This window comes from Euwallacea similis, chromosome 8, assembly GCF_039881205.1.
Source record: "Euwallacea similis isolate ESF13 chromosome 8, ESF131.1, whole genome shotgun sequence".
Lineage (NCBI taxonomy): Eukaryota > Metazoa > Arthropoda > Insecta > Coleoptera > Curculionidae > Euwallacea > Euwallacea similis.
In genome coordinates this window covers 5,898,333-5,915,519 of record NC_089616.1, presented here as the reverse complement: position 1 = coordinate 5,915,519, position 17,187 = coordinate 5,898,333, and the positions used below count along the sequence as shown (strand labels likewise).

Sequence of the window (17,187 nt, the reverse complement as noted above, 5' to 3'; positions counted from 1 at the left end):
AGTAATTCATTTTTTTTCTTTCTTAAATCTTCACTTTGACATCCTGTATTTTGAAAACAGTCCACTGCGGAATTAAGGTAAATTGGGTGAAATCGTCAAGTTTGCGCCTCAAAAATCTATGGTAGAATTGTATACAGACATTTTAGAGACACCCTGTATAATAAATGAAACAAATATTGGTGCAAATCTGTTTTTTGTTGTTACTCACAGATTTAAACACTAAAGGGCTAATGCACGGTCCCTTTGTTACTGGAGTCGTTCAAGAATATTTGCACGAATTTGAAATTGAAACTGTGAGCTGGTTGTTGTAAATATGCTTTGCCCCAATCATTAAAAAACGGAAAAAATCTGGCTGATGAAAGACTTCTGAAATTAGTTAAACTGCTCATCCAACCCCTATTTGCATTATTCATCGATAAAAATGAATAATGAGGGGTTGCCCAATATTAGACAGGCTTTTCCCGAAATATTTGGAGATGAAAGTGATGAGTACCCACCCAAGTGAACCTGAACCAGCAGATAGATGCCGCTGTTAAGGCACAAACAGGAGTGGCCGGGACTATGTCAGCGGCACTCCTACAGCAACGCGTCCCGTTGCACCGCGATATGGCCTGCAAGAAGTCCTGATATAAATCCAACAGAACATATGTGGTACATACTTGGAAGATAGATGAGAGTACGACACATTGTACAAACATTGAAGGAATTGCGAAATTGTTTGCTTGAAGAGTAGGAAACCATTCAAGAAGAAATTAGAAATTTAATAACAGGAATACACTAAAGAATGAAAGTTATCATTAATGCCAGGGGAGGAAACCCGAGCTATTAATTTTTAAATATATCATCCGTTTTTATGTCAAAAATGTGATTTTGCAATTTTTGGCTTTTTTGTTTTAAGTACGATTCTTAGGTCTAAAATAAAAAAAGTTTGTGTTTAATGTACGTTTTCAATTTTATCTAACAATCTACATACGATAATATCATCAGTGTCCCTCTATGCCATCATAAAGCAAAAAGAATTGTAAATGTTGAAATAACCCTTTAATTTTGCTCAGAAATGTATTTTTAGATTAATAGGAAACAATAAGCTTTCCCGCACAGCATTCTCTAAATCTCATCATTAATGACGTAACAAGTTGCTTAAATACGTGTTGAAACAAGCAACTTAAAAACATTAAATATTACTCAAGCATGTCCACCGTTCTCGTGAAAATTCGAATAGCAACGAATTCCTATATTTCAGTAATATTTCATTACTCACAACTAAGTAACCAGCCAATATCAGCTGATAGTATTTCCATGACCCCAACATATGTTTTACGTGTTACTTCAAAATTTCGAGAAAAAACTGTTGGTTAAATAAAAGATTTTGCTCAGTTGTTCTCAATTTTATTATAGTAAAGTAAAAAGCGAGAATTTTTTTCAGTTTTAGTAAAAAAATGATTTTAAAACCGTAACAAATTCATGGTCAAGGTACACTTTACAAGTCTATGTAACATAGTCCAATCATAAGGAAAATACGTTAATTTCATTACAGAGTTGACGTCGACTGTGTGATTTGGCCGATTTCAAGTCACACAAAATTTGAACCTTACATTTAGTATCACAAACTGGGGCCGTCGGGGAATTCCGGTAGTAATTTCTGAAAATTATACAGAATTAATTCAAATATTACGCAAATTTTACAGTTTTGCGCACTAACCTGTAAAACCTTTGAAATAAATCGTCGTCTATTATCATCCGTTCAACAACTTTGTTCCATTCACTCGGGGATAGATTTTCCATTTCATAGGTTTCTGTCGCTGAATACAACTTATACCACTGTGGCTCATTATTTGGTAATTTATTAGCCAGTTCCATATCAAAAGTCCAGGTTTCATGTTCCAGAACGTCCTAAAATGTGACAGAGTTCATTAATTGAAGATTAAATTTTATTCGATTTTTTTTCATTAAGCTTACCACTATTTAATACCCTAGAGAGTACCCTACATTAAGATAGTCAAAATGCTCTTTGATCTAAATTGAAAACTTAACTGAATAAACATAAAAGTACATAAGTTATAACTCTCTAATACCAATCAGTTGTGCAAAATACCTTTACCCTCATCCCCTAAATCAAAAAAAAACTTCAATGGACATCTTCTGAATTATAATTTTTAACTTGAAAATTAATTTTTCAAAAAATCTGAAAAAATCACACATATATAGAAAATACTCACGCATTCACCATATTTTTTCCTTTTTTTTCCTAGTAATTCTAACCTAAAAACGATTTGAAAAATTTCCAAATGGAATAACTTTTTTTTTAGAATGGGCTGCAGATTCAATTTTTTCTTCTAATTATAGGCATTTTTATGGCAAATCTAAATGTATATAAAATGTATCTCTTTTTAGGCAACGCCATATTGAAAAATTTTTAAAACTCAAATTCATTTTAAAATTTGATTAAAAAAATTATTTTTCAGTTGATCTTACTTAAATAGATAATATTGGATTATAAAAAATGTATCAAATGGCCAAAGAAATACTTAATTCGATATTGAAAAAATACTAAAAAATTAAGTTTTTTTAATTTTTCGATATGGTGCAGTCTAAAAAGTGATACATTTTATATACACTTAGATTTGCCATAGAAGTGCCCATCATCAGAAGAAAAAACTGGACCTGCAGCCCATTCTGAAAAATGGTTATTCTATTTTGAAATTTTAAAAATTGTTTTTAGGGTAGAATTAGCAGGAAAAAAAACAAAAAAAATATGGCAAATGTGTGAGTATTTTCTATATATGTGTGATTTTTTCAGATTTTTCGAAAAACCAATTTACAAGTTAAAAATTGTAATTGAAAAAATGGCGGTTTAAGGGTTTTTTTGGTCAAGGGAGTGGAAAATAAGGGTATTTTACACAATTGATTGTCATTAAAGGGTTATAACTTATATACTTATACGCCCACGCAATTAGGTTTTCAATTTAGATCGAAGAACATTTTGACTAATGAGGGGTACTCTTTGGTATAAAAAAAATGCAGTATTTTTTACCCTTGTGGTATCTTCATGATCACCATCCACATAATAAATCCTGAACGCCGGGTTATGATTAGTGAAAGTTGTCACTGACGGCGCCAAGTAAGCCACAGCAGTAGGTCGGCCTAAAAATGATAATTCAGTGACAGTGGCGAATAACGATAAGTCGCATATAGTGACAGAAATTCGAACGTTTGGTTGTATTTGCATTTACCCCATTGTCAAATCTGCCTATTACGATGCCGGTAGTAGCGATGAAGTCGCTTTTAACGTCCGCAAAACATTTTTGGTGGTTTGCTAGCCGGGTGTAACGATGTTATGGGACATAGTATAGTAATTGTAGTATAAAGTCGATACTGCCGGCATTCATTGAGAAATCATTCGAAGAGTAACTGACACTTTTTAAAAAGCAGTGTCTGTAGTGGATTTATAGATAAATTCCAGAAAATTTGTTTTTAATATACACAACACTCGGCAAAAAGTGGAGAAACAATTCAAAATTATCAATAACTCTGCAAAAAATAATTTAAAGGTTTAATTATCCTGTATACAAAATTGATTTCGATTGGTAAACGATATTCCTGTATACGGCTATTTATTTTTTAACTTTTTTGCCAAAAGAGAAATAATTGATAAATTTTATGCGGCAAAAAATAGAAAAACATTCATTAATGATCTTTTTATATTTACAATGACTTGTATCTAATTGTGTATCATTTATTTTTGATTACGTCAATTTATTTAGGTCTCATTGACTTGATCAGGTTGTCGATGTATTCTAGAGTTAAAGAAACCCAGGCTTCTTTTGAAATTTTAAAATTTTCCTGGATGTTGTTGGCATAACTGTCCATCTAAGTGATCCTATAGGTTCTTGATGGGGTTGAAATAAGGATTCTGCGCTGACCATTTCAAAACGCAAATCCCGTTTTCTGCAATCGAACGTTTAACGACGCCAGCAATATGCTTCGGGTCGTTATCGTACTGAAATGACTAAAGCAAATGCATATTTTCCTTCGCAAATGGATACATTTGATTCTGTAATAATATCCAGATAATGAAACCGATCCATTTTTCTTTGTATTCTAATCAAGGGGCCAACACTATACTCACGAAAACCCGAAAAACATCCCCACACTATATTTCCTCCGGCGTATTTTATTGTTGGTAATGTGTATTTAGAGTATAATCTACATTATTTTAGCCGTCTCGCCCACTTCACTCCATCTGATCTGAACAAGTTGAACTTACTTTCGTCTGACAATAACACAGTCCCTCATTCAGAAATACTCCAATCATGATAGTTTTTTGCTGGACGCCTTCTATAAAGTCCCATACTGTTCAAGCGACAGCGAATACTACGAATCAAGAGCAATATTTCCGGAAATTATTTCTTCACTGTAATGGAAGATGCAAATGGATTTGCTACAACAAATCTTTTCATTAGTCTGTCTTCAGCGGGGGTTGTTTTTTGAGCCTTCCAGTTTTCCTACGGCTTTTCAGTGTTCCCCAACGTTTAAAAGTTGAAACAATTTTATTTATCACACATGGTTTGAGATTAAACTGTCTAGCAATTGAAGCCTGCTTTTCACCATTATTGAATTTTTCTATAATTTTTAATTTAATATCTTCAGATAAAGTATGACCGCGCAGCATTTTCAGTACTACTGTGGACAAAAATTGTGGAAAATTGTTCGAATACATTGTAATAACAAAAATGTTTCTCTACTTTTTTCCGAATCGAATTTATTAATTATTTCTCATTTAGCAAAAAAATTTAAAAATAAATATTCATATACAAGAATATCGTTTATAAGTTGAAATCAGTTTTATATACAGGACGATTAAGCCTTTAATCATTTTTTGCAGAATTATTGTATGAATTGTTTCTCCAGTTTTTGCTGATAGTGTACATATTTGACACACCTATGTATAATTGTGTTTTTTCTGCGATTTGTGTGTAAAGCTGCTAAAACACCGCTTATTTGTAAGTTTCGATCTCTTTTTGCGGAATTTTTAATTGCATGCTGGCAGTGTCGATTTTATATTGCAATCACTATAGATACACAAAAAAATCAGTTTCTTTGAGCCATTTACCGACATTAAATAATTAAAACTGCAACAAAAAGGTTTGTTGATTTAAGCCATAAAATCTGAGCTTTTTTGTGTCGGTATTTTCATTCATGCATTGTGTTGGTAAATGGCTCAAAGAAATTAATTTTTTATAGAAAAGTGCAGAGAGGGTAGGAATTATTGGAAACATTCTTAAATTATGAATGAAAACTATATAAATGAGAAGTTATGTTCATTGTATGTACTCAACTTGTTTGCATATTGTAATCAATGTAAAATCACTTCAAGAAAAAAAAAGTTTCGTCTGTTGAGGAGAAAAGTGTAATTTCCAGGTTTGAATCAGGTGAAAGCACCAATACCATTGCAAATGAGTGACAATTATGGCATTCGACTGTTTCTAAAATTTGGAAGAACCGAGAAAATATCAAATGAAAATTTATTGTAAAGAAAAAAACTTAAGTTATCCAGTCATGGGAATACTGATTAGGCATTATTTAAGTGGTTTAAAAAGAAAATAAGTAAAGGATCAGCAATCGATGGCCCAACATTACAGACAAAAGCACACACAGTTCGCCAAATTAATGAATAAGGGCCCGGAATACAAATGCTCAAAAAGTTGGATTAAACGCTTCCGGCAAAGACATATCATTGTGTATGGAAAAATAAGTGACGGAAGTTGTTAAAATACCACAAACAGAATAGAAAACTAGTTCAAAACTATGTGACCAGAAATTCAAAAAAATTACCAGAACAACGAAGTTTTTAACGCACAGGTAGAAAAATGTCCAAATAAAGAGTTACTCTTTTTGTTACTATCAATATGACAGGAACAGAAACATCCAAGTTTATTGTTATTGAAAAGTCAAAAAACCCTCGCTGTTTCAAGAATATTAAGATCTGCATCCTACATGTTTAATAAAAAAGCCTGGACGATGTCAGAGATGTTTATAAAAATTTTGCAATACTGAGACATTGAATTAAAGAAAAAAAAACAACAATTTTTGGTAGACAATTGTCCAGCGCACCCAAAAATGTCAAATTTAGAGAATATTAACGTTCAATAATCCCACCAAATATCACGTTATTTCTGCAACCAATCGACCAGAATGTCACAAAATCAATGAAAGTCCATTTTAGAAAACTCCAGCAAATGAATATTGTTGAAAACAATCAGCAAAACAAAGAGCGTACTATTAATCTTTTAGATAAAATATCAATGATTTTTAAAGCATGGAAAAGGGTATCACCCCAAATAATCACCAATGGTTTTAGATATGCAGATTTACAACTAGCACTAGTAGCTAACGACTTTGAAGAGGAGGACGATCGTTCTTTAGCTGAGGTGGTAAGAAGGTTAAATAATTATTTTGAAAAAGAAGATTATGTATTTCTTGTTGTGATAAAAGAAAAAGAAATACTGTCAGATGACTTATGGACTGATTTTGTAATTGTTGACCTTCACTTGGAAATAGACAGTACTTTTTCTGATGAGCAAATTGCAAACCAAGTGCTTACCATTCAAGAAGTCCAAGATGAAAGTGATGAAGACTCTGAAGGTGGTGAAGATTTTAAGCCACCATCAATTGTAGAAGCCCTACAAACTAAAAACCCTGAACAGTTTTGTGCTAGACAATTATTCCAACGACAATAAGCTTCTGAATGAAATCAGTTCCGTAGAGAAAAAAATTGAATTAGTTGAAATAAACAAAAATTACAGAATATTTGGATAAATAATGTGTTTGTACCATACATACGTAAATATAAATAAGTTAAAAGTTATATTAAATTTCTTACGTTTTATTACTTATTTGTTATAATTTTTTATTTTTTAAATAAAATTTTGTGTTTTTTTCATGTTTCTTTAATCATAAATAAAAACAAATCTTAATGTAACGACGACCAGATATAACAACCCTTTTTACTCGGCCTTTTGCCATCGTTATATTCGACTTTCACTGTAATTCATAAAAGGGATCCTTCCAATTTGATGAAATTCTTGGTTTGAATTAAGGATCAAATGGGTTAATCAATGAAATGAAAGAATGAATTTATTAACTCGTTCGTGTTAGTCACTACATCATGCGCCCTGTCACCTGTGTACCGGAGCTCAGAAATGTCTTTGGTTTTCCACCACCGCAAACGTTTTCTGAGTGAATTCTTACTGCTATATTCATCCACAGTCTCATAAAATAATTGAAATTCATCGGCGTGACTGTGTCCGTAAAACAACGCCTTCACAGTGCCCTCATACCGATTGACAATGTCGTAGAAATTTTTCGACCAAGATTTCATGCAGTCCGTGCTGCCTGGGGAAATATGACCTGAAAGAAAGAAATTAAATAAGCGCTACAACGATAAAATACTTCTCAGACGTTTTGTTAAATTAACATTTTTACATTTACCAATAATATGAATCTTTTCATCGCGATCTTCCGCTCCCTGGAGTTCATGAACCAACCATTTCAATTCGCTGGCAGGATCAGTGCTGTTAACCAGCAACCACCTGCAAAAACGCGTAATGTACCAGAACGACCATAATTAAAAATTAAAGACAAATTAATTACCAACTTAAAGAGTGACAATAGTTGGTGTTGATTGAAATCAATCTGAAGCCGGGTCTAAGTAGAACAGAATAAAATGCTCCGTGACGCACGGTTGGTTCGGCAGTAGGTGGAAGCCATTTCAGCCATGACGGAGATATTTTATCATACAACCAAGATATGGAATGACTAGGATTTTTCATCCATGGTGGAGCAAAACTAGAAATAACCTGCGATATGCAAGGCAGCCCAAAAACATTGCTACCAATGAGTATAGCGCATGAAAGAATAGAGCTATTCAGCTAAATATACAGAGTGCACCACGGCAGCCACCTTGGTTTTGAAATAGAACGACACTCAGTACAATTACAGATTTTTTTTCCGCATTCTATAATACGAAAAATTTGACTTTAGATGATTTTAAATAACGTATCAGTCAAATGGCGCTTGTCCAACACTGCTGAAACCGTTTTCTGAAATTTTCGTGTACTCTTTCGAACATTGCGATCAGAATTTGAACGATTTAAGTCTGAATATTGTCTTTTAAAGCTGCCAGGGTCCTAGAACGATCAGTATAAACAACGCATTTCAGGCAGCCCCACAGGAAAAAATGCTTGAGACCAAATCAGAAAAGCGTGCGGGCCAGTGAAGATCGCCTTTTGTCAAGATCAAACGTCCAGGAAATTTGTCAGTCAAAAAGTCCATGCCCACCCGCGATGTACAGGCTGTGGCCCCATCTTGTTGGAACCACATGTTCTCAAGTTCCCTTTCTTCCAATGCAGGCAAGAAAAAATTTTGAAGCGTGGAAAGATAACGTGCTGAAGTTACCATTTCAGCTTGCTCATTTTTTTTCAAAAAAGTAAGGGTTGATAACCCCTACTCTTGAGATGGTACACCATGCGGTCACCCTATGCTGTGTCTCTGGAGAAGTCCCCTGGGATTAGTGTTATTCTAATAGCGCATATATTTTATTTGTTAACTCATCTACTGATGTGAAAATGTGCTTTCAGAAAACAGCTTCAGCAGTGTTTGGATATTGGAAGACGCCATTTGATCGATACGTCATTTAAAACGATCTAAACTCAAATTTCTTCTAAAGAATACAGAAAAATAAAAAAAACATTATTCTCCTTCAGTTGTATCGAGTGCCATTCTGCTTTAAAATCAATGTGTCTGCCGCGGTCCACCTTTGAAAAAGTTTGCTTAATTTTGTTTTTTTCGTAAATTTTGATTGAACTTGATACCTATTTATACGTAACGCCAAAAATTCCCAACTTAATCTTTGTTTCTCGCAGAAATTTCGTAACTCTCGCCGTTTCGGAGATAGCTCTAGTAAACCCACTTAAAAAAAGATACCTTGTCTATAATAAGCATAAAATGGGGTTGATGCTGGTCAAGGGCAACTCACTTTCCTGCCGGACTCGATTCGTGATTTCCGATTGCTGGGAATATTGGTGTATTGGGGAATGCTTTGAAAATCATGTCGATAGTTTCCTTAATTACGTTTAAATTATATTCCTTGGTTTGATTCCAGATATCGTGGGGTGGAAGGTCTCCCGTCCACAAAATGTAATCAATATCCTACAATCAAGTTTATTAAGTACATACCACCTATCCATATACTTAACGTAAATGTTTAACGTACTGGATGTTGAAGAGCTATGAAGTCAAACATATTCTGCAACATGGCTCGAGGAGCGTCACACTTTTCATATGAACCCCATCTGGAAATTACATATTTCCAGATATGTATATACCCACATTCTGTTGTTATCCGGCATGTATTGTATAATACCTATGCGATTTGATAATATCAAAGTCTAGGTAAGCGAAAAAATGGGAAAATCGAGAAATGAACTGCCTCATTTACCTTCCGGCAGGCACCAAATCCTCATCTGCTCTAGGAGTACTGTAATTTCGACAACATAAGGGCTCTTCACAGTTAGCAACAGCTCCCTCAGCGTAGTCCAAATCGTAGTGAGTGTCAGATATTTGCAAAACTTTGAATACAGATAGACCTTCCTATAAACATAATTTATTAGTAATAATATGACAAATTCTTATTAATGTACGAACAAAATGTTTCCATCATTAAGCCAATAATTATTACTATATAGGTACGGAGTAAGCAGAACTAATAGCTGCCTATATAGAATTAAAGAGATACGTATATATCAGGTAATTATAATCTCATTGACCTCCACGACCAGTTCTACCTTATAATTACTTGAAATTCGCAGGAAATTTATGTTTTGCTCGTACTGTAAGTATACAGAGTGTTATTTTTAAGGACGTTACAGACATTTTTATATAAAATTTAATAAAGTGCCTGTTATTCTCGAAAAATCAATGTCATTTATGCCCATTTTTTTTACTTGGCCACCTAGTTCACCCGATATGACTTCAATGGATTTTTCTATTTGTGAAACTACCAAAAATCAAGTTTACAAAACACTAGCAAAAAATATTGATGATGTTGACGATATTGATAAGGGGCACTATATATATTTTGAATCAAAAAAAGATTAATTAGGAAGACACCCACTTTTAAACTTGCCGATGGAAACCTTTTAACAGGGAGTCCTGAAGTCTTCGGCAGTTCCACATTCCACTCATGAGAGCTTACATCTGACACAAGACAGATTTCTCCAAATATTAATTTACATACTTCAGTCGGATCTAAAATAATAAAGACTTTGGCTATATTATATGTGACTTAAGAATGGTTCAATATTTTGTAACACAAGTTTATGAGCCTGTTACAATTGATAAACACCTATGTATGTATATATCCTACCTAAAGGTGTAACTTCTATGACTGGAATAATTTCTGGACCATACGTATCAAAGATGCCTGTACAGACCTTCAAACTTTCAATTTTGAGAGTAACACAAAGTGATACGAATTTCGCTTTAATTTCGTCGAAGGAGTGTCCATTTTTCACCTCCGTAAAAAGCAGTCCCACACCTGTACATTTATGTTTTTAATAGAATTGACACAGAAAAAACTCATTCGTACCCAAATTACAAATACTACACGACACTTTAGTTCTCATAATCATATCAACAGCAATCCTGGGTCCCTTGCGTTCCGGTAACGACGATTTCATCGTTAAATTTTTATCGAAATCAAGTATTTTAAGATCCTAAAAGGAAGTTCTGATATTCTGATATAAGCAATTTTATTACTTACATGAGAAAATGTATATAGAGGCGTTAGAATGGATTTTTGAGAACCGTTCAAGATTGGCGAAACATGAGATGAGTTTGTTTTATAATTCCACTCATCGTCGAAATTTATTTCATTTTGTATTGGTAACTGCTCTAAGAATAAAATTGAAACAAACATGAAAAGCAGAGACAACATAAAAAAAACTTACTTACCGGAAAATTTGAGTATTAAAATTCCTACAAGAACCTTGCACTGCACTCCGGAGAACATGATATAAGTAGTCGACTGTGAAACAGACACGATCACTACTGACAATTTTAGCGATTCATTGAATCATCTTATACAATTAAAAAGACAATTTCGACCTAAAGCACAAAGTCGGTAGTGATCCTACAGCACAAAATTCAAGGCTGCAGTCCATCACACGTACGCGAATGGGTTTTATTTACCTACACATATTATTTGCATATACAAGCAAACATAAGTAATAAGAAATGCAATCGTAGCACAAAGACGGACATAGGAATAGGATTGCAGTATGTTTACATGTGGTTGATTTAAATTGAATTTTATTCTGCTGCCATCAGTAATAGGCAAGTCTCCTATTTGATCATCATTAAGTAATCATTGTTACTGTTAAAGCATTGATTTAGTCCCGTTAAATGTTTTTATTCAGTGTTTCCATTTTTAACAAACAAATAATTGTGTATTACATAATTTGACTGCATAGTATTTGTTTATAACCTTTTTTTTATAAACAGTTTATTACACAAAGTAGGTAATTTTTTTACATGGAATAGTTTTAATTCACAGGTTAAATTATTGAATTTCTCTCTTCCATTATTCATCCATCAACACATCATCGATTTCGTTCAACAAATCATCTTCTGGTTTAATGTTGATGGACATATCTTCGTCAACGTCATCCAACAACAATAAGGATTGCTCCTCCAATGTGTCTAGATCTGCACATTCAGTTTCTCGAACCTCATTATTGAGTGCTGTGTCCGACTTGATGTTGTCGAAAATCTTCAATTCTACATCTTTCCTTACTTCTGAGGGAGGTTGAGCCCTGATTTTGGACATATTCAATTGTCGCAAAGGTCGCGAAGATCCTACAACTGGTTGTAGCAACAACTCACTTTCTAATAATTCGGATGGTTGTTGCTTATCGTTACTTGTACTGCTTACTTCAGGTTCTCCACAATTCTCTTTTGGACTAGTGTTTAAATGATATTGTTCCTTCACATGATTTCTTTCTGCTCGAATTTCATCGAGGGTTTTTATTTTGACATCTTGCACGTTTTCATCGTTTGCGAGTTTTCTTCTTTTCCCGTAGTAAGCGACATAATCGTTGGTGGAAGTGGCAGTGTCCCTTTTTGAACTCCCGTCTCCCAAAATTTGTCCAATTTCGTCTTTGGTAAGTTTACGGGCAACCATTTTTCGACTTGAGTCTAATTTTGGTTGTCTCACCCGGTGAAGAATTTTTCTGCGTAAGTCACTCTCAGCGAAGTTTTCGAGGTTTTGATGAGAACCTGCGTAACAATCTCAATTGGAAGAAAATTATACAGGGTACAGCGTCCGAACCAACGAGAATAAATTACAAAATCTGTTAAATAACAGGAAAAAGGCTGTCATTCGTTTTGGGGCTTTTAATATGCTTCGCAAATGGTATTTGCCAAATAATAATAATATTCATTGTGCAATACATATAATCAAAAACAATTTGGTAATTTTTCTCTGCTTTTGTAACTCTCGTCGTTTCGGAGATTTAGTACTAATGAATACACTTAAACAGAGGCGCCCTCTATGTTTTTTTTGTGAAGTAAAAGTTTACAAACTAACCCAATGGAAACAAATATTATTCTATTCTTGGAGTATTGTTTGTAACTGAATATGTGTGTACTTACCAGGATAAAAATAATATGCAGCGGATTCGGCCGCAATTTTCTCCAATTTGATTTCTTCGAGGGTCTTCACTCTTGGGACTCCGTATTTAGTCGGCGAGGTGGAAATCGCCGATTCCGAGTCGGACTCTACAAGAATACACCTAAATGTATTATTTATGTATTTTAATTCCGTTTACGATAGGTCTGTCGAATTGGATTTAGATGATTCAACATTTCGGTTATGGGAAGGTGCATTCTTGTAGCGTCAGTCAAAAGGAATGGTTATGCTTATCCATAATGATTATTACGTATTTTTTGATAGTCTATAAATAATTTAATTTCAAAATTTTCCTCAATACGTAAGCATCATGTTACTTAAAAAATTAAAAACTGCAGAACTTTATTTAATGAATGTCTCTTTATTTTAATAATTTATACAACCATAACAAAGTAATTGTAATCTTCAAGTCCAACATAATGAGTAAATAAATATGTTATTATTTAAATAATGCATCGGAAATAAAACTTTCCTTAAAAAAAAAAACAAAAAAATTCCTAGAGTAAAACCAGTTGTCTATGTGACTTCAGCACATAAATACCACATTTAAATCGTATTAGCAAGAAAAAACGGTTCAAATTAAGGTTAAAAGAAAGAGAAAGGAATTTTGAGATTCAACCTATGCATCAATTTCGTTGTGCAAAGGGATGGAAAGTTTTTTAATACACGCCACCACAAACAATATGGACTCAACTTTCTTCAAGCGTCATTATCAATATTTTTGATTCAATTCAACTAGAAAATAAGCAACAATTGAATAAATCTCATACAATGCATAATCACTAAGGAACGATAACAAAAAATTGCAACTCTTGCAGATAAATAAATAACATAACGGCACCCTCCAAAAGCTAATTCAGTCAAAGTTTAACAACGATATCAGTTTTTATAGTTGTTTATTAATTGAGCTATTTAACAAGTCGCATACCTTCTTCAAAATTCACCACCAAACTGTCCACAGCAGATGTATTTTTCAAACTACCATCAGCTGGAATGCAATTTTCTGGTAGGGCCGTCTCAGTTTTACCTAAATTGAAAGAAAATTATTTGTAAATAAATGAATAAATGAAAAACATATACAGTGTGACCCACTTAAGAGCAGGACACCCTTGCAAAATTTTTATTTGCGGTCTGATTTTGATAAATTTTTTTTATATGTTGTAGGGCGTCGAAAACTCTAATTTGTGACAAGTTCTTGTTATGCTCGCTTAAAATCCAGGGCTTACTTTGCTCCTTTCTCATGGCGAAAATTCAAGAAAAGACATTAGGGATTTTTTTATTTTAAATTTAACTCTAGTAATAACTTTAGAATAATTCAAAATGGTTGTATCTCAAATTTCGTTAAAAAATGTTTATTCATAAAAAAATTATAGGACAATCAAATTTGACCCATTTAAGAGCAGGACACCCCTATAAAGTCTGTAATGAATCGTTTAATAAGAAAAAAAATTATAACGAAAAAAGATTTACTACATTTCAAAAAACACTTGCTTTGATTAAACCACCATTCAACTGGATATATTTCTCGTATCTTCTTCTAGTATTGCGCATCACTTTTCTCAGATAAGGGGGTAATCTCTTCACTGGCGCGTCTCAGCCTTATGCATAGTTCTCTCTATTTCTGGGACAGTTTTTATACATTTGTTGTCCAAGAGTACCTCACAAAAAGAAATCTAAAGGGGTCACATCCGGACATCTAAGTGGCCATTGTATTAATGAACTATTCTGTTCGATCCATTGATTGCAAAATTTTTATTTAACCATTCCCGTACAATTCTCGCGTTATGTATAGGACTTCCATCAAGTTGAAAGTACATGTTTTTTGTATATAACACTGAAAGATCATCAATCGCATCGGAAAATTTCTCAATAGTTTTAAAAAAACTTGCAGAATTCATATTGCCCTAAAGAAAAAATGGACCACTAAGTTTATTATGGATATTCCTAATCAAATATTAACTTTTTGGAAATATTGACTTTTGCAGTTATAACACTATTTTTATGAGACATCAAGTTTTTTTTACACTTATGTCAAATAAATTGGTAAGTAACCACATATCACTTTCTTTATGAAAGCTCACATACCCACACTCACTCCACTTGCTCAAAAATTTGATTTTTCTATTATTTTTTTAAGAATAAACATTTTTTTTTAACGAAATTGGAGATACAACCATTTTGAATTATTCTAAAGTTATTATTAAATTTAAATTTAAAATAAAAAATTCCCTAATGTCTTTTCTTGAATTTTCGCTATGAGAAAGGGGTAACGTAGGCATTGGATTTTAAGAGAGCATAACAAAAACTTGTTACAAACTACAGTTTTGATGCCCTATAACATATAAAAAATTAACCAAAATCTGACCACAAATAAATATTTTACAGGGGTGTACCACTCGTAAGTGCATCACACTGTATATACACATTTAGGTTTGAAATTTTGATGATATTAAAAAACTTAGTTCAATCCACTCTTTTTCAAATCTATTGGACTAAGAATGGAGCAGATTGAAAATTATATTCAGTGTGATATAGATAGGATTGAAAGCAAAGATATGTTTCTTTTATTCATTGAAGATTCCAGTTAATCAACTTATAAATGTTATACATATTTCAAACTTTTCAAAAATGTTTTAAAATTTTTATTTTTTAGAAAATTAGGTTGGTACAAGCATAGATTGGAATTAATCAAGAGAGAACAATCATATTTGAATTATATGAGATCCATTGGACATATACACATTTTGATTCAAGCTCACACTAATCCAGTCGGATAGTGGGGATGTACAGCAGCAAAATATTTATTAAAATTGTTACCTACCTAATAGTTTATTGTCAAGGTCATTTGACTGATTCTGATGCATGAAGGGGCAATGGGGTTTTAGGCAACCGCCTGGCTGCAACTCCCAATAACAAGGGATGGCTTTCCGATTTTTCTAAAGACATATAAAAAAAATATAAGGAACTTGACATATCTCTACACTCAAAACATAAGTACCCGTAGTTCCATGTGTCGAAAACTGCAATGTATATTCAAACATTTTCCTTCCTTCCAAAAGGAACATACTGTCTCACAACCTAAAGCTGAGGGTTCATGTCGAAAACTGCAACTGTCACCCTATAAGAGAACAGTATTTTTTAATATGGCAGTCATTTATTAGAGTATTAAGGGCAAATTTGAAGACAATATTATACATGTTGTTGTCAAGTAAATATTAATTTATAGCATTTCAGAAGCAACTACCCTTGCACAATGTAAGGTCACTCCATGGGAAATTAAAAACCAATTGAGAATGAAAAAAAATCAATTGCTTAAAATTTGAATTGCTTTTTCACTGCTCAAAAACCTAATTTTGAGCACTCTCGACTGATTGAAAATTATTTTACAGTACTATGGTGGAAGTAAACTCAAATTATGAGTTTGGTACTGTTGATAGCACACTACTATTTGATACTTATTCTTTGATCCTTAATGTAAAATTGATTGCTCAAAAATCCTGAGTGCTCGATACTTAATTCGAGTCTAATTTCTTAATTCATAGATCATTTATATCTATGATCACAGATTGAATTAGGACTCATAAGCAGAAAGTTTTATTATTTACCTTTGTACATGTTGAGTAATAATAAAAGTAGCAATCATTATTCTTCTTTGGAGACTCCAGGTCTGTCATTTTCTTAAAGAAGTTATCTGGGCTAAAAAATAAATATGTTAACATAACAAAATAAATTAATACATATAAGTATCAACATGAGATACCTGTAATAGTCCACAGGCATTCTTTATGAAAAGTTACGAAATAATTTTTAAAAAAGTAACGAAAAATTGGTTATGCTGAAGAAACTTTACAGCACCAAAAGCATGCTCCCAGAACCAGCCATGGAATGCGAGAGAACAAAATAACTATTTAACTTACCTGTAGAAAAACCTATTCTTTTTTTATTGCAGTTCACACGTTTCTTACAACAAAAGGATGTTTTTTCTTTTTTTTAATATTGTATGTATCCAAACTGAAATTTTCAATATTTTTTATGATTTTTATTCCCAAGACCTAAAAGTTTTTTTTATCATTTGAGAAGTGACATGTGACACTAACAATGACAAAGGACTGCTGTTTGAAGTCTCCTCAGCCATAGAAAATCCTGGTATGAAATTGGAAATATCGCAATGTTGCCATTAATTTAAACGAAGTAGTACCAATGCAAACTCAGATGCCTTACAGTTTTCAATTTTCCAATCCCAAAAAATCGCAGTTAATTTAATCGTATGCATTCGCATTTACAAGCAAAAATAAGTGCTCTGCAACTTGTTCTTGCAACTCTGGAAAGATTGTTAGCAACTACAAACGACTTTGGTAACTTTTTTAGTAAATTCCGGGGATGCCAACATTCGACATCGTGTCTCGAATTCCTTAGAGTCCTGTTGAAAATCCAATGTC

The 17,187-nt window shown here is 33.0% G+C and overlaps 2 protein-coding genes across 5 annotated transcripts; both read right to left on the bottom strand.

Annotated features, from left to right (window-relative positions):
- Positions 1-1,467: 1,467 nt before the first annotated feature.
- On the bottom strand, positions 1,468-11,310 carry LOC136410351 (sphingomyelin phosphodiesterase-like). 2 transcript variants are annotated; one of them, XM_066392478.1, is made up of 14 exons: positions 11,014-11,310; positions 10,823-10,953; positions 10,649-10,775; positions 10,427-10,597; positions 10,175-10,308; positions 9,500-9,651; positions 9,275-9,353; positions 9,038-9,210; positions 7,654-7,848; positions 7,492-7,592; positions 7,183-7,410; positions 3,035-3,144; positions 1,703-1,893; positions 1,468-1,642 (listed from the first exon to the last, which is right to left on the bottom strand). In XM_066392478.1, the coding sequence occupies exons 1-14, from the start codon at positions 11,069-11,071 to the stop codon at positions 1,507-1,509; spliced, it is 1,986 nt and encodes a 661-aa protein (XP_066248575.1). In that variant the 5' UTR covers positions 11,072-11,310; the 3' UTR covers positions 1,468-1,506. The 2 variants fall into 2 exon arrangements, with proteins under 2 accessions (XP_066248575.1, XP_066248576.1); XM_066392479.1 differs by having other exon boundaries at positions 1,474-1,642; positions 7,252-7,410; positions 11,014-11,302.
- Positions 11,311-11,518: 208 nt separating this feature from the next.
- On the bottom strand, positions 11,519-17,119 carry LOC136410354 (uncharacterized). 3 transcript variants are annotated; one of them, XM_066392483.1, is made up of 7 exons: positions 16,509-16,656; positions 16,354-16,444; positions 15,747-15,866; positions 15,570-15,684; positions 13,677-13,775; positions 12,712-12,837; positions 11,521-12,336 (listed from the first exon to the last, which is right to left on the bottom strand). In XM_066392483.1, exons 1-7 carry the CDS (start codon positions 16,526-16,528, stop codon positions 11,642-11,644), a joined length of 1,266 nt encoding a protein of 421 aa, XP_066248580.1. In that variant the 5' UTR covers positions 16,529-16,656; the 3' UTR covers positions 11,521-11,641. The 3 variants fall into 3 exon arrangements, with proteins under 3 accessions (XP_066248579.1, XP_066248580.1, XP_066248582.1); XM_066392485.1 differs by lacking the exon at positions 16,509-16,656 and adding an exon at positions 16,666-17,119 and having other exon boundaries at positions 11,522-12,336; XM_066392482.1 differs by lacking the exon at positions 16,509-16,656 and having other exon boundaries at positions 11,519-12,336; positions 16,354-16,467.
- Positions 17,120-17,187: the final 68 nt, after the last annotated feature.

Excerpts from the sequence above, each read along its gene's own strand:
- LOC136410351 (XM_066392478.1), bottom strand. The coding sequence starts at position 11,071 with ATGTTCTCCGGAGTGCAGTGCAAGGTTCTTGTAGGAATTTTAATACTC. Across the intron at positions 10,309-10,426 it reads CATAGAAGTTACACCTTTAG|ATCCGACTGAAGTATGTAAA; the intron begins GTAGGATATATA and ends TTATTATTTTAG. Across the intron at positions 7,849-9,037 it reads GAATCGAGTCCGGCAGGAAA|TTTTGCTCCACCATGGATGA; the intron begins GTGAGTTGCCCT and ends GGTTATTTCTAG.
- LOC136410354 (XM_066392482.1), bottom strand. The coding sequence starts at position 16,467 with ATGTTAACATATTTATTTTTTAGCCCAGATAACTTCTTTAAGAAAATG. Across the intron at positions 15,685-15,746 it reads TTCGACACATGGAACTACGG|AAAAATCGGAAAGCCATCCC; the intron begins GTACTTATGTTT and ends ATATGTCTTTAG. Across the intron at positions 12,337-12,711 it reads TGCATATTATTTTTATCCTG|GTTCTCATCAAAACCTCGAA; the intron begins GTAAGTACACAC and ends ATTGTTACGCAG.